This window comes from Tasmannia lanceolata, unplaced genomic scaffold, assembly GCF_043159265.1.
Source record: "Tasmannia lanceolata isolate RefF3 unplaced genomic scaffold, GAP_Taslan_0.1 ptg000013l, whole genome shotgun sequence".
In the NCBI taxonomy this organism is placed as follows: Eukaryota; Viridiplantae; Streptophyta; class Magnoliopsida; order Canellales; family Winteraceae; genus Tasmannia; species Tasmannia lanceolata.
The window spans coordinates 5487814-5508692 of NW_027518690.1; the positions used below are offsets into that span (position 1 = coordinate 5487814).

At 36.7% G+C, this 20879-nt stretch overlaps 1 protein-coding gene across 2 annotated transcripts; it reads left to right on the forward strand.

Moving 5' to 3' along the window:
- Window positions 1–4928: 4928 nt before the first annotated feature.
- On the forward strand, window positions 4929–20879 carry LOC143889601 (homoarginine-6-hydroxylase 2-ODD-233-like). 2 transcript variants are annotated; one of them, XM_077393867.1, is made up of 13 exons: window positions 4964–5034; window positions 5947–6397; window positions 8269–8384; window positions 9996–10114; window positions 10190–10253; window positions 10392–10459; window positions 13500–13558; window positions 13648–13813; window positions 13933–13952; window positions 15948–15994; window positions 19606–19686; window positions 19950–20039; window positions 20462–20879. In XM_077393867.1, exons 3-13 carry the CDS (start codon window positions 8307–8309, stop codon window positions 20588–20590), a joined length of 921 nt encoding a protein of 306 aa, XP_077249982.1. In that variant the 5' UTR covers window positions 4964–5034; window positions 5947–6397; window positions 8269–8306; the 3' UTR covers window positions 20591–20879. The 2 variants fall into 2 exon arrangements, with proteins under 2 accessions (XP_077249981.1, XP_077249982.1); XM_077393866.1 differs by lacking the exon at window positions 5947–6397 and having other exon boundaries at window positions 4929–5034.

The window sequence follows — 20879 nt, forward strand, 5'->3', positions numbered from 1 at the left end:
TCTCTCTCTCTGCAACTTCCCTAACCCTCTCAATTCTGTTTCTCTCTCTCTCTCCAACTTCCCTAACCCTCTCATTTATGTTTCTCTCTCTCTCTCTGCTCCAACCGTGGGTTTCTCCCACTCTCTCTCTCTCTGCAACTTCCCTAAACTCTCCGAGGAGGGGCTTGCTGCAACTACCATTTTTGCAAGGTATTTTTTTTAGAAGAGTTAATCTATGGGTTTTGGATGTAGATCTATGAGTTTTAGAAGAGCTAATTTATTGTGAGTCCAAAACAGATTATTGAGATCAAAATTTAACTAAATTTGAGTCCAATAATCGGTTTTGGACTCACAATTGGTTCCCAAAATCCAAAACAAACAAGGTCTTATTTGCATGAAATAAGGATTGTTCAACGAAGTGTTCATTTTCTCAGTAAACAAATAGGGTCTTATTTGGGGGTCATTTTGTGAGGAATCCACGATTGAGTTTCTCTTTGCAAATTTCTGATGTTACCATTGCATGATTTACCATTGCATGAGTTTCTCTTTAGTTTTAATTTTGTGAGGACCCCCTTGTAGAGTTAGTTTTCTAGAGAATTTCTTGCTTAAGCTTTGAATTTTTTAGATGGAAAGTATTCAAGCAAAAAAATCTTCCCAGACTACAAAAGGGAAGGCAAATGGAAAAGAGATTATTAAGAAAGCTCAATGGGACACTGATAGCCATTATGCTTGGATTGACATAAGTAAGGACTTAGTTAGGAGGGGATTTAGACCTGGTTCACACTTGAGTAAAGAAGGGTGGGAGCTAGCAACTGATGGTTTTAATAAGAAGACGGGCAAGGGATTCACTAAGGAACAAATGAAAAATCATTGAGACTCGACTAAAAAGGAGTGGTAGTTGTGGCATTCTTTGTTGACCAGTGCAACTGGTTTGGGTTTTGATCATGCGAAGCATTGCATAGATGCATTAGACGATTGGTGGGATACTCAAATTAAAGCAATCAATAAAATTAAACTTAATTGATTTTTATTATAAGTTTTTTTTTTTCATTTCAGTAAAATGATAATGTTTCTTTTTTTGTTTTGTGTAGAGAAATAAAAAGTATGCGTGCTTTAGGAGTCGAGCCTTGGAAAGGTGCTGGGATCTTGAGGAGCTGTCTTAGATGTTTCTGCAACTGGAAGACTTTCATTTTCTCCATGGTGTAATCAAGGATTGAGGGTTAGAGTGAATGTTTTGCCATCTCTTGTTGTGAGGCCCATCTAATTGAATGGTCTAGATAATGTGGATGACATTAGAAATGCAAATGCAACTCAGGGAGAAATTTGTTGCAAACCAAGTCAAGCTCGGGAAATGTGGATCAAGCTTTCTTTTTTTTAAAAGGAAATTTCTTGGATTTCATTTAAAGAGAGTTTTTTTAGTGATTTGATTTGGGTTACTTGGGCTGGATGTTTGTCACGTTTAGAAGATTTTTACTTGCATTTTCCTGAAACAAATTCACTCATCTGATGGTACCCACTTAGACTTATTCTCTCCTATTTGGACTCGATATAGCAAATAAGAAATTTGACTCCAAAGAATCTTTCTCTTCCTTTCATAAAAAGCTATCACTATCTCTCATATTCTAAAAAAAGTAGGCCATATATAGTATTTTATTTTTGGAACTTTCTCTCTATTACTAAAAATCTCACCATATCCCACGTTTTTAGCAAAATTGTTTCTGTGAGAAAAAATCTCCACTATTTCCCCTCCTCATAAAACGTAAAACTCTCTCTATAAGGGGATATATTTGGATTGTAGAAAAAATCTCACCATATCCCCCGTTTTCTAAAATTGTTTCTATTATTTAATATCCCACGTATATGTCATTAATACAAAAAGGGAAATGATATTTACCTGTGTATTTTGTAATCAAAGCGTGAAGAATCTTCTTTGGGTGCGTTTGGGTTGGAGATGAAGCAAAGGTGATAATCGAGAGGGAGAACCCATATGTGACTGCAGTGGTCATCGACTGCGATGCAACTGTGATTCCTGATTCTTGTTGCAATCGAGTCTGGCTTTGGGTCACTCCACATGAACCAGAGGGCACTATTGTCGGTCGCGTCCTGATGGTTGGCTAAGAATCAAAACTGGCTGAATAAGATGTTAAATGCTCTCTTTATGATCATGTACAATAAAATAGCTTTATTATAAGCTTGGCAATAAATAATTATTAAAGTAAGCTTTATTATAAGCTTGGTAATATATAACTCTCTCTCTCTCTCTCATGTTGTCAATTATTCAGTTTGACTTTGAATCAGTGTTAAGATTTGTCAAATCTAGATCGTTGGATTGTCTTGGTGTAGATTAGGCAAGTGGGTTGAATGGGAAAGCTAGCTAGATTAGGTAGCTTGATTAAATTAGCAATTAGGCCAATCGTAGTAGGTAGGAATTTTATATTTATCTCTTGCCTTGGTTATGCTCATCTCTTACTATGTTTAACCCTTTGAGTGCTCTATATAGTAACTCATTGGGCTCTTTGTAAAGTATCCAAGTTTAATGAAATCTTTAGAATTTAACATGGTATCAAAGCAATTCGATCCGACCGATCTTTGATCTCACAACGTACGGAGTTTTGTTCTCCGGCGGACGGCCGATAGCCGTCCGCCGGGCCACTGTCATCACCATATGAATCTCCATAACCAGTAGAAAAGAGAGGACTCTTTGAGGCTTTTCATTGATGGCCAGATGATCGCCAGTTTCTTTGAGCTTTGGTGGAATGGCTGCAGTGCCCTGTTTCTGAACCCCAAAAGTGTCAACTGACTTCTCTATATAACCTGGCTCCTTGAAACCTAAGCCGTTTTGGTTTATCTTATCATCTTTTTCTTCCTTCACGGGGCCAAAATTTGTTTAGTTTCTTTGATGTGCTACATGGGGTTTTGGGATGACGAGTGGGAATTAGGAATGAGAAGGGTTTATGTAGCTTTTTAAGCTATAAAATCATGTCTTTTTCTGTTTCTATTTATCTGATTGCACGGCCTCTTCATCTTTATCCAAACATCAGCTGCTAAAATTGATATTGTCACCCTCAATTTCTTATGTGAAATTCTTATCCCTTATTTGATAACATCACCCCTCTTTTGTAAAAGCTAATTCCTTTTAAAAGGTTTCGAATGATTATTGATGTTTGCCAATAATCATTGTCATTAAGCCGCTAGTTGCTGTTCTTCTCTCTATCTTCTTTTTGTTCCATTTTTTTCCAAACTATTTCAGTTGAGGTGCTTCAGTCCATTGAGGTATATGCCTCGGACCTTTGGGGTGCGTGCCTGAAATAGTAGATACTCTACTCAGTTGAGGTACTTCAGTCCATTGAGGTAATATGCCTCGGACCTATGGAGTGTTTGCTTGAGAGAGTCTTCAACTTCTTTGTGGATTGTTCTCAAAAGTCGATCCGTCTCTTTGCCCATTGTGGCATTGGTCCATTGTGACCCGTTTTATGTAGACTCGCCCATCGAGGCCTTGAGTCACATCTAGCCCATTGTGGCTTCCTTTAGGCAACCAGCTTTGGCGTACATTTGGCAAGAAGCATCAATCAAGACCTTCTTCATCTGCGTGGTGTGCATTACACAAGAAGATTTGGCATTATGCCCACTAAATGTGTTGGGGACATTTTATTGTAATCAATTTGGGAATTTTTATTGTAAGCAAACGAATATTGATTTTCAATCAATATACGTTTGAGGGGGCGTGTTAAGATTTGTCAAATCTAGACCGTTGGATTATCTTTGTGTAGATTAGGCAAGTGGGTTGAATGGGATTAGGCAAGTGGGTTGAATGGGAAAGCTAGCTAGATTAGGTAGCTTAATTAAATTAGCAATTAGGCCAATCTTAATAGGTAGGAATTTTTATATTTATCTCTTGCCTTGTTTATGCTTATCTCTTACTATGTTTAACCCTTTGAGTGCTCTATATAATAACTCATTGGGCTCTTTGTAAAGTATCAATGGTTTGGATCATCCTATGGTATGCGCTGGGCAGTACTTCTTGAAAAATACTATACTTTGCAGTAGACATGGTGGTCACGGGTTCGAGTCACATAAACAGCCTCTCTGCAAAAGCAGGGGCAAGGCTGCGTACATCTAGCCCTCCCTAGACACCGCAATGGTGGGAGCCTCGTGCACTGGGCCGCCCTTTTGTAGTAGACATGACAAAAAGTGACCCGAACTTGCGGGTCCACCCTTCCCTCCAACAATTTACGGGTGTGGGGCACTAATTTGAAATTTGACCCGGCCCAGCCCAACCTGTCAAAACTGGGCCAGGCCGGGTAGACTCGCAGGTCCCCATGGTTGCCCGTAAAAACCCAAATGAACGAGATTTTATATGGTACGTAGGCCCTTATAGTCCCGTATTTTTCAGAAAATACAGTACGGACCACATCATAGGATGATCTAAATTGTCAACACAGTGTAAATAGGTACACAAGGTAAATACGTTGTGACCCAAAAATCATTTCCATAGGATGATCCTAGCCCTCCGATCTATGGAGGTTTCCATAAATATTAATATGCAATTCACCCATAGATCAAAGGGCTAGGATCATCCTACGGAAATGATTTTTGGGGCACAACCTATTTATGTTACGGCCATCACATGGACGGTTTGGATCATCCTATAGTGTGGGAATAAAAACAGCGAAAAAAAAAAAAAAAAAAAAAAACTAGGTGACCTGCAGGTCCACCCGGCCCATACGGATGGGGTCTGGGTTCACAGAATAGTGACCCGTAAGATTCCAGGTCATTTGTGACCCGGCCCGGCCCGGCCCACCCCACCCAAACCCGTTTGCCAAGTCTACTTTGCAAGTTTACGCCATAAGGAAATGATATCAGCACAACCATGTTCTGATATTAGCACTATTAAAAAAAGACAAGCTAGGTTGGTGCAATAATTAAAACATGGTTGTGCTGATATCATTTCCCCCTATAAAAACTCTACGTAGACAACAAGGTCCTCGTGCACTCTTCGCCACCAAGGGAGCTTCCTTTCCATGGCTTCCGACTTCAAATCCATTCCCATAATTGGTGAGAAAATCTCTCTTCACTTTTTATCTCCCAGACCCAAAACAACTAGTTGGGATTAACGTGTTTGATTTTTCACATGCTACCAAAATAATCACATGCTAATCCCTTCCAATTCCAATTGGGTGTGAAACCCTAATTGCATTTTGGTTGTAGTTTGTGTGTTTTGCAATTGGCATTGCTGTCTATGTGCTTTTCCATCACATGGGTACTGAGTATCATGTTTTATTTTCATATCACAAGTTCACAACCACAATTACTCAAGCGGTATTTGTATCTACCTATGTATATTAATGATCACCTTCTTAATGTTGAACATATTGTCTTTGCACAACTACTTAAGGAACCTTTGATGTTTTCTTATTTCATGTCCCCAAGCCATTCATTTGTTACATATTGTTTTCTATTTTGTTTTTTTTAATGGTATTGTTTTCTATTGTTTTAAATGAGTTTATGGTGGAAACAACATCATGTTCCCTTGGGTTCATAGGTAATTGAATTTAGATTCATTATTTGTCTTCATGACAACCATCCTACTGTTAGAAATAGCCAGTGAACATGATGTTTCCCTGTACAGTTTGTTGGACATTAGCAACTTAATTTTGTGTTGAAGTACTTGCTATTTTAATAGTTTAATATATTTAAGGTTAGGGTTTTGCAGGTTCATTTTAGAGAACTTTAGGAGCATAGAAGTGTCAGAATTCAATAAAAAAGTACATTCATTTTACAAACAGAAGTACAGCTCCAAAATAATCAACTAGCAACCAGGGTTTGCAATGATTTAAAACTTTGAGTTATTTCACTAAAAGTTTAACTTTGCCTAAGTTTAATTTGCAAACATGTTGCCATGCCAAAAAATTCAGGTATATATATATAAGATGAAATACTAATGTCAATCTATCCACAATGTAACAGGATGGAGATCAATATTAACACCCAGGTTATGGAATTCCTCAATAATCAAAGAAACTAGAATTTGGGCCAAGGAACCTCTTTCCTCTCTATGGATTCACACATATCATCAACACTCAGATTCCTGTAAATGGTAGCAAAGATATGTTGGTATGGAGCCCATCCAAGATTAGAAAGTTTCATACTAAGATAGCTTGGAAGGTTGTGCACGAGTGAAGCCCAACTATCGAATGAGCAACTTTCATATGGGACGGAATCCCCCGTAAAATTATTGTTCATTTCTGGAAGACGTTCAAAGAAGCTATATGTGTAGATAGCAGAGTTAAAAGTGCCCATGTCCCTTTCATGTCTATGTGCGTCTATCTGCAACTGTTGCAAGCAACTGAAAGAAGAAGACAACAGTCATTTACTTGTCAGTGGTGGCATGGCCACTGTAGTATGGAGAGCTTTTGAGGTAATATTCTAGATTGATTGTGAATCTTACTTGATTTACAACCTTTCATAGAGCAATGATTTGGTTTCGCATAGAAAAGAAAAAGAAATACAAGAAGGTATGAGTCATTGTGAGAAGCATCCCCATTTTCATCGTGTGAGAGCTATGGAAAGAAAGTTGGGCAAGGAGATGGGGAGGAAAAGCCAAGAATGCCAACCTCATCATATAGAAAGTCAGAGAGTGGATCCAAGCATATGTGGGAAATCTACATTCCAATGCCATAACATGTTTAAATGCGAAATTTAAAGATGGTTGGATATTATTACCTGTAAAAGTATAAAAGATTCAATAACACCTTCTCCAACAGCTTAAGCTTTTGGAGTAACTGGCTGTTTCACATGGTATCAGAGCGAAGTCCCTGAGTTCAAACCTCCTTGATGTCAAAAATCCACATGCAATGCTCAACCCAAAAGTGGGGCCACATGTGCCACGTGTAGGCCAACGCAAAGAAAGAGGGGTGACACTTGGGAGGGAGTGTTAAAGTATAAAAGATTTAATAACACCTTCTCCAACAGCTTAAGCTTTTGGAGTAACTGGTTGTTTCACATTCCCCAATACCACCAGGCAATAAGATTACTCTTATTTAGTGGAGCAGACCAGCTAAATGTTGATGGAGCATCCAGAGGTAATCCAGGAAAGTCAGAGGGGGGTGGGGGCATTATCAATCAGAGATGATAAAGCAAAGATGTGTGTGGCATTCTCACTTATAAGGTGAAGGATCCAACATGCAAGCAGAATGCGTGGCCCTTTTAGATGGTTTAAGACTTCGGAAGTCTCTAAATATAAAACTACTTCAGAGTACATCATTGTTTATTGTTTTGGGATGGTTTTTTGTGCATCTCTGGCTCTTTCTATGTGTATATAAATAAATAGATAGATAAAGGGAAGGGACAGAGTGACAGAGGTATGAAGGGAAATGCTAACCCCTTTTGCTCCCCTGCAATTTAACATGATGCTTTGCACCAAAAGGATAATACATTTTAGAAATGCGACTGCTTCTAGATGCAAAAGCATCCTCTTGTCCACTCGAAGTTGCTGGACTTCTTTTCTTTCTTCCTTATTTTTGGTTCTTTTCTCTGTAGATGTAGTGATACAGGATCATGTGTATCATTGTGAATTTCTATCCCCTTTTTTTGAGTTGGATCCTTAAAAAAGGTTTTGGTCTAGGCTTCGATCCCCACGGAAGTGGAAGTACTTCGTGGCAGTTTATAAAAGTCCATGAAAATCTTGTAAAAATTATAGAAGTCTATGGAAGTCCATGGGAACATTGAAAATTTAAGATGGAACTTCAGGAAATGCTATAATAAGCACAAATTCACACTTAGAAACCATCACATAAGCAACAGACCCATTCATTATGGTAGCAAGATCAAACACCTACTGACATGCTGTCGCTTATGTTTGCAACAATTAGGTTCATTCTAAACATTGATTTTTTAAATGATTTGAAAAATAAAGATTATGCCATTTTTTTACTTTCCAACTTACCTTATTAATGGAATAAACATTAATATTTCTTAGATATTTGGGGCTTTTGGATATGTTGGTGCATGCAAGGAATCAAACTTCAAACTGATCCCCACAGAAGTCGACAAATGTTGGCCGAAATCTACATGTCAGTGGAATTTTAAAATCATGATTGCAATTTCGTGCACTTTGTAATGTATTATGCCTTCATGTTTTGCATATCATTGTTTTATGTTGCTGGTGCAACTTTTAAGAGAAAAAGTAATGCATCAATTATTTTAATTTTTTATTTCATATCCTTGCATTTTTGTTTTGAAAATTTTATTGCATCATTTTGATCTTTTTTAACGCTTCTTTTGATTCAGATATTAGTCCTCTCTTGGATAAACGTGATGATCCCCGGATGGCTGAGGACATTGGCGTGCTAGAAGTCATTAGAATGTTAGATCATGCTTGTGGAGAAATTGGATTCTTCTATGTGGTATTTACTGTACATGTCCTTTTTACTTGTACATATTATATATAAAGCCAAGTGATAGATAATATTAGTCTTCTGTTGCTGCTTGCTGTTTAACAAGTAGTAAATTTGAGTAACTCTGAGAAATATAGAGCTGTGAATGTTGATGGTTCACTTGCATCCGAAAGTTGAACCCTATGGATTTGCAGCAGACAAATGTTGAGCTTCTTTTATTGTTTATTCTCCTTCTGGTGTTATGTACGTATTTATGTGTATGTATATTAAGTGCCATATTTAATAGTGGTGGAAGTCACTATAGGCGTATCATTGCATAATAATGGAGACCAAGTTGGATTTTGCTGTCCTAAGTTGAATGGGTTATCCTATAGTTAATATAACATTAGAGATGGCATATTTGGTCCCTTATTTTTTTTTTGAAATTTCATATTTATTATGTTGGTTTAGAGCAATCAATCTTGGGCAATGGCTATTTTTTTAAATTTAAACTAGATCTAATATTAACTAAGCAGGCATGTGACCAAAGTTGTGCCATATTAAGATCATATATTGATATTGTAAATTGATTTTCTTTCTGTGGATGCTCTCAAGTCTGAGGCCAATAAAAAAATCTTTTCAAGTCCGAGCTTTATGGTGATTGGAGTATTGATCTTAGCTAAATAGTCGTTATATCTATTTTGCTTTAGTGTAGCACTTATATTTTATGTTCCTTTGAAGCAGTCTTTGCTTTTGTTTCTTCTGGGTTGAAAGAGTTGCTCAGATGAGTTTGTTTTGCATTTGACTTTGAGTATGGATTTTTAACAACTTGGAGCTTTATCTGGAATTTATTTTGATAATATGCATGCATTTGGATCTCCAAGTAAATGTGGCATACGAGCATTGTTTCCCTCCTTTCCCTTAAATATACTCCTTTCCAAGATTCAATTAATCTCTTGGCTTGACAACCTTGGTCTCACTTTTGTGGTTTTAGCATCTATTATTTTATTTATTTTAGCTTGTTATATGATGTTATTCCTTTGATTTTTATCCTTTCTTAATATTTATTTGTCAACTCATTAGGCAGATTCTTTAATAGAAAGATTCAGATGCAAGAGAAATTTTAGACGGCCGTTAGTTATTTCTAAAATATATGAAAGAATCAAAACCCAATGCTGGCCGTTTGGTTGTTGGTTTTGAAACAGAATCAAAACCTCTCATATTCATTTGTAATTAGTTCAATTGCAGACTTACCAGTATTGACGTTGCTTATTTTTGGATTTGTTTTCATTAATTGGCCCTAACCATTAGATCCTCCAGGGCTGGTACATTGGAAAATCATGGGGTGATATATTCGGTTGTAATAGAGTTGTCTGAGATACCAATTTTGTAGTTTTTGCTCTTGTCGTCTTCTGGGCCCTTGTTTTCATTAATTGGAAAATTAAGTTTTTCTCAAAATGAATTTAAATTACTAAATTTAATAACCATCCCATTTTTATAGCATAAAAAGGAATTATTTATTTATCATTATCTAAAGTCATTTTGTGCATTGGCTTCAATCAATCAAGCTTCTGCCACTATATTTTTAGCATGTTATCTTAATCTCTCACAACTTTTGTTGATGCTATTGTTCTTATCCAGAAGGGCCATGGGATTTGTAGTTCCCTCATTAAAGACGTTAGGGATGTGACCCGCCAATTTTTTCATCTACCATACGAGGAAAAAGTTAAGATCAAGATGTGTGCAATGACTGGATTTAGGTTGGTTTAAATTTAATTTATATTCTCAGGAATTCAAGCAATATATTGCAACTGTGAGCTAACATTTAAATGCAGAGGATATCAGAGAGTTGGAGAAAATATAACCGAAGGCAAACTTGATATGCATGAAGCCATCGATGTAAATTAAATTCTTCCTAGTTCATTCTATTGTTCCACTATATATTTTTTTATGTTAGGTACTTATAAAAGTTCTGTTCAATCTTTTGAATAACGATTTCTGGTAAAATACTTAAGGATGCCTCCTTTATGGTAACAGTGTTACAGGGAAGTCGAACATGGGGTTCATGGACAGCTTGGTAAAGCTTTAGAAGGATCAAACATATGGTATGAGATGCAAGGCGTTGTTTGTTTCTTGAACTGTGGTTTCTGTATCTTTACTTTTAATATGAATTTAAATGATTGGAGGGACTCCTGGGTCTGAACATGGTTTTACATTTCGACCGAAACCGAAATTTGGTGAAATTTCGGATTTCGGCCTTTACCAAATTTCAGACCGAAATTCGGAAATTTTGGCAATTTCGGTCCGAAATTTCGAGAAAATGTAAATTAAAAAAAAGAAAGTGTTACAAAATTTCGGCCGAAATTTCGAAATTTATTAAGTACACTTTTTTAATTTATTACCAAATTTCGACCGAAATTTCGGAAATTCCAAGTACTGAACCGGTACCGAAACCAAAGTTTTAAACCATGGTTCTGAATTGCAATACAAAATGGTTGTAGGTTATTGAATGTGGCTTAAGACGAAGTTTTCAAGTCTAGAAACATCAAATAATAAACTCATGCTCACCGGGTGAATATTGGTGCTTTTTTCACAGGATATTATATGGGAAAGGATTTTTGATATGTTATCCCCAAGGAATAGATTATCTGGGGTATTTAGTTCTTATGTGTCATATTTGTATGTTATGTTTAAGTGTCTACCTAGAGAGGGATACAAAATATGCTGGGATTAGAAAGTTAATTACTCTCTAATATCCCGTTTCTCTCATAAGTTTCCTTATTTTCTCATCTCCTTCTTTCTCATTCTTCATGTATCAAACCTAAACTACCAAACCAAATAGGATTAGTTTGCATGTTGTTGTTTATCAATGGGACCATGTTTAGCAGTATCATCCCCATTAGCTGTATAGGTAACCTAATATGTGCATGTTGGTTTTTCAAACTTGTCCCTGGAATTATCAAATGTACTATTTGATTCCCCACAATACGCAATCATTCTATTACCACGTCCTTGATCACCATCCCGGTCTCCCTCTGTATCCCGACCATGTCCACTGCCACGTCTTCCCACATGCTCTCCAATAAACTGAAATACTACCCAATGGATCGATCCTCTTTCTTATATGCTGATATCACTTTGGCAAGTTTATAAACACAATTATCATGTTCAGCAGGGGCAACGGGTGTGGCTCTTAGGCTTAAAGTCATGGGTAAGCTCCCCATTGCCGCAAGTTCGAATGCCCTCGGGCATACCCACAATGCGTGTGGTTCATGGGTGATTGCGCTCATCCGTAGGGAATGGTCCCAACCTAAAAATTGGGGTGGGGATACGTATGCCATCAGAAAAAAAAGTCGCAGCCAAATTGTTCTAGAGTTTTGAAGCTGAATTGTACAACATGTTTACCCGAGCGTTATATATGGATCCATAGACTTAAATAGCCAACCAAGGATAATTTCGGCATTAGGAGAGCCTGTCGTAGGCCGAGGTGTAGTTCCAATTAGGAGCCTAATCTTTATGACCTTGCATGTAAAGGGTGATAATTGTAGCCCATTGCGAGGAAGTGGATGAATTAAGCGTAATTGTTGTGTTACTAGTGGGAATATTTTATGCTCCCTTTGGTTTATAGCCATCAATAGGAGTTATATCTGGGATGGTGTTACACCAAGAACCAAAAAAACATGTTGCAATCCTAAAAAGGAAATTAAGCGCAAATTGATAACAATCTTCCACGAAAATAGTCCAACTGGTTGGGACACAGACTAATACCAGTCAAAAGTGAACAGAGAAAATATAGCAGGAGCTACCCCACTAATTAAGGATGATAACCGTCAAAGTGCACAGGTCTGTGAGCTAAAAATTCACTATCACAAAACCATGAATGCATAATCACATTAGATTTCACGATTGCCAATCATTGCAAACAGAGAAGCACATTTGTAGTATGGAAAGCATCACTATAACTTGGATACTTAGTGGAGACTCAAATGATGAATTCCAGGGGCTGCATGAGTCAAAAAGGACAGAAAGGAATGATGCAAGCCTCAACAGATCCATCTAAAACAAGATCAAACAACAACATCACTAAAATCTGGTTGTATCAATGCAATGGGAAAGCCCCAAAACATGATAACTTGATCTAGGAGTATCCGATTGAGAAACCAATTGCAAATCTGATTTCCTAAGGCGAAATCAACTGTGATAGGAAAGAGAACCCCTTTGAAAAGGCCGCAAAGTAAGGACTGATAGCAGCGAAGCCTGGGACAGACGTCAACAGTGAAATGAGTTGGCGAAGTAAAAAAAAAAAAAAAAATTCCAAGGAACTTGGCTCTGTTACCATGTTGCTTGGATAGATCAGTGATGATGATGGGAAGAAAAGAGAGAGAGAGAAAGAGAAAAGATGGAGAAGAAGAGCAGAGAAATGTGTCAAATGCTTGAGGAGACAATTGAACTCTTTTTCTATATTCTCATAGACAACTACAATGACCATAATACCCTTAACGAGGGTGAAGCAACATTTATAAAACTAGCTTACGTCACTACTCTCTATATACACCTAACAATAGCTTGTGCTATGGTCAACAGCATCAAAACTTTCAAAATCAGAAGACCAAAATTCATATTGGACCTAGGAGGTCGGAATATGTCTGTGAGTTTAAGGTCAGTCACACATGGAAAATTAAACGAAAAGCCCTTGCAATGCTGGAAAATTAAATGTATTGTTCGTCACAAAATCAGTACTCTATTATTATTCAGAGCATCTATCTATCTATCCACACACACACACACACACACACACGCACACACACACACAAAGGACTTCTTGTTTTATCCCACCCACTTTGGTATGTTCCAATGTTTAAACCACTGTATTTATATTAGAATTGATGCTTCAAGGAGACTACAGAAACACGGAAATTGTTCATATTTCTCTTCTGCCCATGTACGTGTGATATGTTAAACTTGTTTTATCCCAAATGATCCGTTTTCTGTTCTACAACTTATTCTACTAACTCTAAAGTGAAGGCAATAACAGTGTTTAATGGTGGACTTTTGTATTTAGTTACAACGTAAAATTTATTAAATATTGGATGGGTTTAATTTTTATTGCATTAGAAAGGCTAAATGAATTTTTGGACTATACAGGCCAGATTATCCTCCAAACTTCAAACAATTGATGGAAGAGTATATCATCCTTCTTAGAGGCATGTTTTCCAGACTAAACTATTCCTTTTCTGCTGCTTCTCATTTGTTCATACCTTTTTTACTGATTTTTCTATGTTCATATCTTCAGATCTTTCAAGAACAATCATGAGGGGAATTGCTTTAGCATTGGGTGGATCTCTCTACACATTTGAAGGTGAAAGAGCTGGAGATCCATTTTGGGTGTTGCGCATAATTGGTTATCCAAGCTTGATTGATACCGAACGCTCAGAATTACATGATACTGGCATAGGATGGTAATGCAAAAATACTGGATTTACTGGTTAGGATGTGCTTGGACTTTGCTATGTTGCATTCTAAAGGATCTTGTGTGAATAATGCATTTTTTTCGTGTTTTCTGTCTGAACAAATCCAGTGGAGCTCACACAGACTATGGTAAGAATCTGTATTCTCAATGATTAGGCCTAAAAGATTTTAGCTCATTTCAGTTAAGTTATTTGTTTCTGAATTATTTTCGGGTGATGATATTTTCACCCCCCCTGCAATAGGCATGCGCCCACCTTATAACTTGATGTGACGTCAAAAAGCGTTAAAGTTGCCCACTGTTCATGTCAAATCAGGAAATAAGGGAGGCACGTGCGTAATGTAGGGGGAGTGATAATATCATCTCCCTTATTTTCTTTTCCCATATCTTTTAGTCTAAAGAAGATAATAATTGTTCTCTACATCTGAAAATAATGGAATGCTACTAAATTTTTCATGCACACATTTTTGTATATTGATGCATTTTCTTCTCTTTGCGGCTAGGAACAGTTAATTAGGCTGAGAATAGTTAACTACTACTATCTGTATAACAAGGGCTCCTCATACATTGGAAAATTGCTGTGTTAGGAACGATTGTTGGACACAGAAGTCACACACATTGATACTGTTATCAATAAGGATAATGCATATATTTTAGGTATATTAATTAATATTTATATAATGAGCAATGATAGATACAAGGGAGCCCTTGCATAAAGAGCCAAAAAAGGGCTCTGGATTGGATCCACGTCATCAAATGTAACTGATTTTACTTTTTTCAACCAATTTTAAATTGTAACTTAAAATGACGTGGATCCAATGAAGAGCCCTTTTTGGCTCTTTATGCAAGGGCTCCCTTGTATCTATCATTGCTCTTATATAATAACTAAGGTTTGATACCATCATCTAACTGGACGGGTGTGTCAGCATGTTGTATCTCAAGCTCTGTATTCTGAAACTTTGCCTGTATCTGACTCCAACCAAAGTACTCATGTTTCAGTTACAAGCTGCGTCGCCTGGTTCATTGTTTTGCTTGGTTCGTGTTCTGGTTCATGGTTCACAAGTTACATATGAATGCAGTTTGCTTTTTCGATTCACTTATTTAGTTCACTCCAATTTGCTAGTTTAGTTGACGATCTATCTCTAATCCCATTCGCTCCAATTTATCTGGTCCGTCGACCAGAAACAGAGTGGGGCCCATGTTGTTTGGGCGATCCAAACCATTCATTTGATGGGCCCTGACATAGATAGGGTGTGCCCAAAAATCAGCTCCATAGCATCATGCTAACCGTTCGATTTGTGGAGGTTAAAAATGGACAGATTTGTGGAGGTTTATACCCGTCCATTTTAACCAAATCAAGGGTTAGGATGATCCTATGGAGCTGATTTTTGGGCACACCCTATCTATGTCAGGGCCCATCAAATGAATGGTTTGCATCACCCAAACAACATGGGCCCCACTCTGTTTCTGGTCGACGGAGCAGATAAGTTAACCAGAAACACTTTTTCCACATATGTATTTCTATATATGATAATTTATGAATGAAAACATTTCATAGCCTATAATATACCTATATCGTCAGAATCACATACTAGGCTTGTGTTAGGAATGGAATTTAGGCTGATCCAATTTCAAATTAGATCACATAAGATAACAAGCACTACTTTCATCAGTCATTTCTCCCAAAGGGAACAACAATGAGTTCCTAACGAGTAGTGCGCGTGTGTGTGAAGGATCAATAGTGCACTACCTTTTATGTCAACCCAATTTTCCTAAATGAGCATCAGAAATCTGGCTGTAATTTCAACCCAAATCAGCACAACGTGATTGTAAAAATTAAATTAGACTGTAATTTTCCAGTTGGCATGTGCTCTGGACCTGGGACTTAATAGTAGGAATTCACTTTCAATCACTAAATGGCAGGCACCTAGTTGAAAAAACAAAATAACTATAAAATCGGTGGAAAGAAATAACTCATCGAACTATTTACCATTTGGCTCGGTTCACGCCGAACGGTTAACGCCGAACGGATAACGCCGAACGGATTCGTAATACGGCTATGTGCTCTGTGAACCAGGTAACACTGGTTATGTGTATCCTAATTGTTCTATTATCTTGCTTGACAGGTCTTTTGACATTGGTAAACCAGGATGATGATATTTCTGCTCTTCAGGTACATTATAGTTTATTTTATTTTATTTTGTAGCTCAGAAGGTAGAGGGTAGAATCACACGTAATAAAATCAATTCTCATTATCATTCTAAAAACTGACAAAAACATTGTTTGCAAAATATTCCATAGTTTCTCATAATTTTAACAACTAGTTCTAGCACTGGTTATTAGCATGCCATGTAATCATATTTTAGTGTTTTGTCATCCTTTAGGTTCCTACCTACAAGTAGTAAAAACCATGTATTAACTAGTCATGCTATTTTTCACCATCACTTTTATGTAGTATTCTAGCTTTTCTCTGCCTATAAGCAAATCATAGATGTCCATTATATTGACTGAGTGTTCTTTCACAAATGATTCTCCCTTGATAAAATTGTGGGTTTACTCACCTGGACAAAGTGGGAATCCAAATGTTTCTTCTTATTATTTTTTTTTGGTCAATATTTTATTGGAACTACAAACTACTGACATTCATTATATCATACAAAAATTACAAAACTAGAAGGTTTGTGTTACTTCAAACCAGATTTCTGATTTGTAAATATTAACTTCTGCTTTGAAGTTACACCATGGGTTAACTGGGGTTTAATTCTTACATTTATATGGTACAATTACAAACTTGACACAACCGAAAATTGTTGTCGTTCAATTACATCTCTTATGGGCTCCCGGGAAGTAACTTTGTTGTGACAGCTACACCTACGTCCATTAGTTACTTTAACTTAATTTCTACTTTCTGCTACCCTAGCTATTTGTTCTGTATTAGGCATTGCATTATGGTAATATGCACCGCATGATATTCAAAATTCTTCGAACAATCGGAATTGTATTCACCACCTCACTCAGTTCTAAATATCTTTAACTTTTGGTTCAATTGTGTGAAACAACCAATTACTCCAAAAGCTTAAGCCGTTAGAGAAGGTGGTATTAAATCTTTTATACTCTTAACACTCCCCCTCACGTGCAAGGTTTTAAATTTCGACCGAAATCCGAAATTTCAGGTTTCGGTCGATACCGAAATCGAAATTGGGTGAAACTGGAACATTACTTTATTTCGACCGAAATTTCGAAATTTCGTTTTCCTGAAATTCTAGGAAAATATTTGATTTTATTCGTCATTTAATATCTCCCTGAAATTTCGGGCGAAATTACCGAAATAAATTTCGGGCGAAATTACCGAAATTTCGGGTGAAATTACCGAAATTTCAGGGGGGATAAAAACCAACTTTTTTTTTTTTGATTTCGTAAGATTTCGAACGAAATTTTGGCAAAAATTTCGGTTTCGGTGAGGACCGAAACACATTCCGAAACCGAAATTTAAAACCTTGCTCACGTGTGGCCCCTCTTTCTTTGGGTTGGCCTACGCGTGGCACATGTGTCCCCACTTTTGGGTTGACCATTGCATGTGGATTTCTGACATCAAGGAGGTTTGAACTTAGGACCTTTGCTACCATTCAAAAAAAAAAAAAAAACCTCAGGAACTTTGCTTTGATACCATGTGAAACAACCAATTACTCCAAAAGCTTAAGCCGTTGGAGATGGTGTTATTACATCTTTTATCCTCTTAACAAATTGGAACTGTACTTTTAGGCAATACACTTTATATAAAGACTGATTTTCTAGGAATCAAATACACATCTGTATTTTGAATAATAATTAATAGATGTCATAAAATATTCAGAGCTCCTGCTACCAGATATTGATACCGGACTATGTCAAAATGCACAATCTCGAGTAGGTTCTCCAACATGTGGGCTTCAAGAATAGGATGTTGGTCACTTTTCCTCTTGCATGTAATCTGACTAGACCTCTTTAAAACTGCAAGCATACTAGCGCTAGTAAGACATTCTAATTTATCAATGTAAATGTGTCCTAGACATAAATTCCATTAATGTTCATAATCACTTACAATACGAAAATAATAACGGATATAGAAAATGAGAATCGTAAAAATCTTTGTAAGCTCTGTACCAATCATCTATCAAATTTGCTGTAGAAATCAGCCTATCATCATCATACCGCACTTGTGCCTTACAGTCTGAATAATACTTAGCTTTGAGTGCTGAGCTTGCACGCCGATATTAAATTATGACATATGTTAGGGGTCAAAAAGTGTCTTCCTCATGAGGATGCTCTGTCTATTAATCATGTCCTCCAGTCACATGTGCATGTGAACTTGTACTTTGGTACTTCAAACATAAAAAATCCACCTGTAATTTTATCCAATTTTATCCATACTAATGAGCTCAGAATCTAAGCACCACAATCAACTTGTAGATCCTTCTGTGCACACATGCACCGCCCATGATTGGATTTGTTGCTTGCATATGGTTAGCTGCAAATTTCTAATTTGTTATGGGAAAATGTCTTGCCTTCCACCCCTTTGTTTCACAGAAATGATGGTGCCTTGACATGATATGGTACATCTTGACATGATATGCAGCATCTCCCCTTTTTTTTCCATTTAGCACATGGTTCCCACCAACCAAAATTGGTGGATCACAAATTTCCGGTGTAGGACTGAAGTGCCATCCTTATTAGTTATTGGGTTCACTCAATCAGTTGCACTTCATTTGTAATCTAGGCATGGATTATGTATTATAGTGCTCAATGTTTGAGATATTACATGTGTATAGCAGATATGGCTGATTTCTTTTATCATTCCCAATTACCCTTCATTAAAGGTATTTCTGTAATTCCACTCTTTATGACTTTTTTTAAAAGGAGAGCTTTCCCACGATCGGAATACTGTCACAACTTCATTTGTCATAATCATATGTTATTCATGCTTCGTCCACTTCAGATTTGTTATTTACGAGTAGCCTAACCAAAGAACTTAAGCTATAGTGTAACCTTCTTTCCTTCATAATGTATTTTTAGGACCTGAAAATGAGGAATATGATAATGTATATTTAGGACCTGAAAACGAGGAAGATGATTGGTCGTGGTTGTGAGAGTGGTGGCTTGTACCTTTTGGACCAAGTTGGTAATCTACTTCAATAAATCTCATTGAAAATCGTTCTAATATTATGGAACTCTCTCTCGGTCACATCCCTTTTCTCAAGTTTGTATTTTTTTCCTCATTTTTTAAATTACTAAATTGTAATGGATCTACAGTGCGAGACAGTTTTCAAAACACTTTAAAACCACTTTTTATCCCAGTAGAAATAATTGTTTTTTGTTTTTTGTTTTTTATTGAACAAGTGACGATTAAAGAAAAGAGAAGGCAAAAAGGCACCAAATACAAGAAAAACAAAGAACAAGAAACAAACGTCAAAATTTTAAACTAGGCAACTCGTGCAAGGCCATTAACTGTAAGAAAGGAACACCAAAATTCTCCAAACGATTGGCGAAAGAGCTTCACACTATGCATTATGTTTAAATGAACCTATCTTATACGTGGATTGTCGCTCAAGTGAAAGTTTCTCTGGATTTTCATGATTTTCTCTACCACTGGGGTAGAGATCTGATACATGGAGAGAAAATATGCAATCTTGCAAATTTCTTCTTGTGCATGTGTGCACATGCACAAACTTATGTGCATGACTTATGGAAGGGATATCTTTTACTTCTTAATAATATTCTAAGTGGGATTTTCTTATGGTGTTGCAGGTGAGAAACCGATCTGGTGAGTGGATTTGTGCACCTCCCATTCCTGGTACATTTGTCTGCAACATTGGTGACATGCTGAAGGTCTAGTCTATTGCTTCTTAACTATACAAGCACAAGCACAAGCGCACACGCTTTTTGGGATTTCCTTTTTAATTGCTTTGCAAGAGCTTTTTGAGAACTGTAATGGTCCTTGACAGCTCTTTAAATAATAAAAAACAAGATGGGTCAGTGCAATTTTCAATACATGGTTGTGCTAATATCATTTCCCAACACACACACACACACACACACACACACACACAAATCTGATGAGATTATGTACACTCTATATGTGAAAAATGCAGGTTTGGTCCAACGGTTTGTATGAGTCAACTTTGCATCGAGTAATGAACAACTCTTCAAAATATCGAGTCTCCATACCCTTCTTTTATGAGGTACCTCTGTCCTTCTGTCTCACTCTCTCTCTCTCTCACTCTCTCATACGCTGTCACAAGTATCTCTGATATGTTCAAAATATTGTGATTTTATCACGACATTTTGATAAAACGACAAAATCCCGAAATGATCCCTAGAGTTTAAAAGTATAGCAATATTTTCATTTACCACGATAATATCACAATATATATTTTTTGATAATGAATTTTACGATATTTTTATTTCATATTTTTCTTATTTTTTAGATTTTTACATATAATTAAATGATTTTATTTTTATTGTTTTTTCCTGATATAAACCCTAAAAACTGAAAAAAAAAAATACTCCGAGATTTTCTGTTGCCTAGAAATTCCCGAGAACAATATTTGTGACTTAAGCTCATATGATTACACCCTTACGCTTGACTTTGTTGCATGAGCAGCCAAATTTTGATGCTGTTGTAGAGCCTCTCGACTTCTGTAAGAAAAAAACAGGTGGGATTGCCAAGTTCGAATCGGTTGTCTATGGAAAACATTTAGTCCAGAAAGTAACCACCAACTTTGTGGATTAAGAGTGCAGTTACTACTTTGAATCGTATAGCATCATCCCTTTTTACTTGTTCAACATTTAGTCCAGAAAGTAACAACCAACTTTGTGGATTAAGAGTGCAGTTACTACTTTGAATCGTATAGCATCATACCTTTTTACTTGTTCAATTAATAATCGCAATGCTTTACACTACTGGTGAGGTCCACAAAAATTGAATAACAGTAGAAAAAATGTCTTGTTGTTGCCATTTTTGTCTAAAATATTGTGTCTTCATTGTTGATGTTAATGAACATATGTGAACATACTGTAAA